This window comes from Mandrillus leucophaeus, unplaced genomic scaffold (genome assembly GCF_000951045.1).
Source record: "Mandrillus leucophaeus isolate KB7577 unplaced genomic scaffold, Mleu.le_1.0 Scaffold69, whole genome shotgun sequence".
Lineage (NCBI taxonomy): Eukaryota > Metazoa > Chordata > Mammalia > Primates > Cercopithecidae > Mandrillus > Mandrillus leucophaeus.
In genome coordinates, this window is record NW_012107474.1 from 4,160,854 (window position 1) to 4,165,840 (window position 4,987).

A 4,987-nucleotide genomic window follows, 5' to 3' on the forward strand; every position below is an offset into this window, starting at 1 on the left:
AAAAAAAAAAAAAAAAGAAATACAAGACCCAGCTGTGGTCACTCTGTTTCCTGTGGCAGCTCAGTGGCCCACGAGCCTCCCCACTGATTCGAGAGTATGTCCAGGGCAGTGCTGGGGCTGTCCTGGCTGCTGCATGACGTGACCGACTAACCTGGTTCTTGGCTGAAACTGATTTTCCTGCAGCCTGAGCTGACTCTGGAGCAGGAGGATTTGGCCGAAGGGAAGCATGGGAAAGCTGCCAAGCGAAGTCACAAGAGAAAGCAGAAGCCAGAAGAGGAGGCGGGTGCTCCGGTGCCCGAGGACGCCCCCTTCAGCGAATACTCAGAGAAAGAGACCGAATTCACAGGCAGCGTAGGCGACGAGACCAATTCTGCAGTACAGAGCATTCAGCAGGTCAGTGTGCTGCTTTATCTCCTGATTAGGTGCTGGTCACTTTCCCTAAGCATGAGAGCCCTATGTGTGACTCCATCTCTTTTTACTATACACAGTGTACATGTGGACTTCACGTGGTTGAAGGCAGCAGACATATCCTATTTTTCACTTAGGCATGTTTCATGTAAGCATTTCTGAGTTCTGACCTACAAATCCTGCTTGTCATTGTTAGCAGCAACATCCATTCTAGCATGTTGAAGAGGGATATCCCTGCCCCGGTGGGAATTAGGTGGGCTGTTTGCAGTTTCGGGAGATCACAGATGGCCTGCCCAAGTCCCCTTATGATGAAAGCTCAGCCCTGTGCATTTGCTGACTAGCTGGAGAGCAAGGATCCCTCGGTCTGGAAGGTGAAGGCAATCCCACAATCCCACTGTCTTGACTGGAACCTTCTGTCTTGCCCAGACTTTGTCACTTTTGCTTTTGAAGCCTCTGAGTGTTTGATCAGTCTGTGTCTAATACTGCACTTCTCTCTCTTGATCTGGGGGATGGTAATCTTGATTGCAGAAGTTCTCTATTTATTTGGCCTTTCATCCCTCTCCATGGAAGAGAATGCTTTCTCTTGTTAGCGATTGGTACTGCAAATACTTCTATTGCTCTTTGTAGTTTTGTGGTGGGATTTTCATTTACCAACAGCAGGGTACTTCGGAGGAATGGATAGAAAACGAAGCATCTGTTTTCTTTTTCATGCTTACTTTTTTTTTTTCTAGCCAGTGAAGTTAATTTATTTCTTAGTTCCTTCTCATTGCCTTCATGATTGTGTCTGTTTCTTGTTTTTCTTTTTTGCTGGAATTTTTTCAGAACAAAATTAACTCCGTTTCCTCTTTCATGAAAGAATGTCGTGCTTCTTGTTCCCGGGGCGCGGCGTGTGGTTATTCCAGCAGGGTAACACAGAGCACATCCTGGGGAGGTCCTTGCGTTCCCTGTTTTGCAAAAATGAACCGATTTTTGTTGTGTGTGAATCTTCCAGGTAGTGGTGACCCTGGGTGACCCAAACGTGACCACACCGTCGAGCTCAGTTGGCTTGACCAACATCACCGTGACCCCCATCACCACTGCAGCCGGGACTCAGTTTACCAATCTCCAACCGGTGGCCGTGGGACACCTTACCACCCCCGAACGCCAGTTACAGCTGGACAACTCAATCCTGACCGTGACCTTTGATACCGTCAGCGGCTCGGCCATGTTGCACAACCGCCAAAATGATGTCCAGATCCACCCCCAGCCAGAAGCCTCGAACCCCCAGTCTGTGGCCCACTTCATCAATCTGACCACCCTGGTCAACTCCATCACGCCCCTGGGGAGCCAGCTCAGTGACCAGCACCCGCTTACATGGCGGGCAGTACCCCAGACTGACGTCCTGCCACCCCCGCAGCCGCAGGCACCCCCACAGCAGGCGGCCCAGCCCCAGGTGCAGGCGGAGCAGCAGCAGCAGATGTACAGCTACTGAGCTGCGTTCCGGGAAACTCGGGGCAAGAACTGCAGAGGGATGTTTGGGATTTTAGATTTGTTTGCTGGATACCAAACAAAAAGTCATACATTGCAATGTAAGGTTGACTTAGCTTTGCAGAGTATCTCCAGATCCCCCGCCAGCAACCATTACAGTCTGAGATCAGCTTAACTCTAGAAGTGACCTCTGGCAGGCAAGAGTTTTAAACTGGATGGGGTTCCACACTATGCCTTACCAAGGCAGTAAGTCCTGGGCCGGGGCCCCATCTGCCTCCCCTTACAGAACCAGTGTTCACCTGACACAGGGTTCAGGAAAGTGAGGCTGAGAGAGAAGCAGGATGGTAAGAGGCAGAAGACAAGTTATTAGGAACACCAATGGTTTTTCTTTTAGAGCTTGGTTCCTGTCTGAGAACACAGACAGTATTCACAGGTGGCAGCAAGCAGCAGGGAACATTTTCTCCTCGCTTCTGGATTTTTTTTTGCAAGTGAGCAGATAGAAGTTAAAGTAACGTTTATTCTCTTTGAACTAGGAGTTGAGTCGGTTCTTATACAACTATGGGCTGAAACCACATGTGAGGTGTGCTGAGCCGCATGTGATCCTGCAACCTTCGAGATCATCAAGCTCATCATGGACAAGGGGTCACGTGAGGTCACTGACTCCAGCTCAAAAGGCATCTTAGTAATATCCGTGAATCGAATTCCAATAGTTTTTTTTTTTAACTTTATTTCAAACATACATTATGTGTTCAAGGCTGTTATGACCAACATTGTGTTTCAGTTTTATGTTAACATGATAAAGTCGTGTGCACTGTAGGACCATCGGTCCCTGTCCACCCTTCACAGCTGCCCAGATGCAGAGGGTCGTGCAGCTGAGGAGTGAGCCTCCCTGTGGCCGCCAGCAGCTCCCCCGGGTTGTCTCAGGATTCTCTGCAATCCAAATGTGTCCATTCTGGCTGAAGCGCAGCCAGAATCCCCCGAGTGGAAGAAATGGGGGGAAATTCGTATTTTCCTTCTGTTTAAACTTCAATCCCAAAAGTTGGTATATTTCATGACCAGTTTTCTATAAAAATACTGAATGAGTTTGGCTCTTTACACTGGAAGTGTAGGTATTTCGGAACCACAGAGAAAATGCCGTTTCCTGCCAGGTGGTAATGAAAGCAGAGAGGCTAGTTCACTAATAGAAGCATTAATTGCCCCTAAAACTGAATGTGCGGTTAACAGCCAGGTCTGTGTGTGCGGGGACACGTGCTGTCATGTCTGCATACCAGTTTCAGGGCAGGGGCCAGGGTTGGGGGAGGCGCCCAGCCCCTCCTGCCCACAAGAAACACTGAGAGGTGTGGGGAGAAGTGTGCTCTTAACTTTCCTGGTACTCTGTTGAACACTGGCCACAGTGAGAGGACAAACCTGCCGTAATGTGTCCTGCTTTGCCAGTTACCCCAGATCCTGTACTCACTGGGAGTCCATCTTGAGGAAACACTGGCATGGCTGAGTAATTGCTGGAGAGCAGTCCTGATGTTGCCGGCAGAGCAAAGGATGGTTGTCACTCCACTCCAAACCGGACTTCTGAGGATAGGGCTGGAATTTGTTTTGTGCAATATATGCCTTCGTGAACTAAGGAAAGTTCACCCCCAGGCAGCACGCAGGAGGGTCTGCGGGGCTCACCACCTCACCTCACCCACCATCACTCGCGCCCAGCTCTCACCTCTTAGTTGAATGAATAGTGGGAGATCATTTGACTTTTAATTTATGAGAATTATTTTATGTTATTTATGTATATAATTAACTGTTTTATACATAATAGTTGCATCAAATGAACTCGGGCTTGGGGTGATCTTGTCTCCATTCTCCAGATACAAGTGCTGCAGGCATCCATGGAATCAGCAGGAGACCAGGGCTCCTAAGATATATTTTTAAAAATCAGTATCGATTTCTTTTTGCCTTTGCAGAATCTGAAGGGCAAATGACCTCGCAGAGACTCCCAACGGGCCTTGGGCTCATGACGAACCACCCACTAGCATTGATCTTTTATTCCTCTTCTCTATAAAATAAAGGCCTTGGAAATCACAATTTTATTTTTTTAAAGAAGTTGTTTTAGTGCCTAGAGTAAGACCGCATCAAATGTTTTTAAAGAACCTAATTTAAATTGTGTGGTATATACCACTGCTTATCTCAATACACAGACACCTCATACTTCTTGTTGTGAGAACTCTAAAGAAAAATCAAACTCCCAAGTTTTCTGTAAACATGTGGTCTTAATAGGGTCACTGTCTGAGGCAAAGTGGGTTGTCTTAAAGCAATTGCTACGAATTTGCATAAAAAAAACTAGATAGCAAAATACAACCACCACGTGCCACCCAGCCAGAAGAGTCCTCAGCTGTATGCGGTTTTGCTATCGATCATCGTGACAGGAAGTATTTCGTTTTTAAACTGATCCAAGGTGCACAGATGTATTCATAAAGGAAGACATTAGATCCAGCCATTGTGGCCAGCAGGCTCTGTGGACCTATCTCAGTGGAGAATTTGTTTTGGACCCGTGGCTCTGTGTATCTGTGGACTCGAGTACCATCCGCTGGTGTGAGTCTTGCAGGGAGGCTACAGGTACAGCTGCTCCCTGTGAATCTGGTCTCTGGGTTGAGAAGGGGCCCGGGCCTCTGCAATGCTCTAGCGTGTGACGTGTTCTCAGGAAAACGTTCTGTGCCAAGTGCCGCCTGGCTGTGTCCGGCATGGGACTGCGCTGGAGGGACCGGCATGGAAGGCAGACCTCCTGTACCTCTATCATTCCCATTTGCAGCATCCAAAGGCGGAAGGCTCATGGCTTCCCTGCTAGAGGTGGCATCTCGGGCCTTCCTGTTGGATTTTGAAAGGCATTAAGACTGTTTGGAGATGTTGGGTGTATTTCGTGTCACATCCATTTGTATGATGATGAATAAAAGGTGCTGTGACCCGTGTTTTCAATGGCTGGCCTTCTGCTCCCACAGCCTGTTAGGAAAGGTGGCATAGTTGGTATGCTTTGAGAATGCTCGCAATTTCTGCTGTCAGCCACATCTTGATTCCTCTCAGGTCCAGAACTCATAAAATGTTTGGGTAATTTGAAATGTTCCCGTAGATA

General features: G+C 48.0%; 1 protein-coding gene across 3 annotated transcripts in view; it reads left to right on the forward strand.

Annotated features, from left to right (window-relative positions):
• Window positions 1-4,833, forward strand: part of PRDM15 (PR domain containing 15) — a 75,129-nt gene extending 70,296 nt beyond the window's left edge. For 2 of the 3 annotated variants that reach the window (XM_012002586.1, XM_012002587.1), the window contains 2 exons: window positions 184-393; window positions 1,400-4,833. In XM_012002586.1, the coding sequence (XP_011857976.1) occupies window positions 184-393; window positions 1,400-1,879 (690 nt within the window). In that variant the 3' untranslated portion in view covers window positions 1,880-4,833. The remainder of the gene's footprint in view (window positions 1-183; window positions 394-1,399) is intronic. The other variant, XR_001008496.1, reaches the window with a different exon arrangement.
• Window positions 4,834-4,987: the final 154 nt, after the last annotated feature.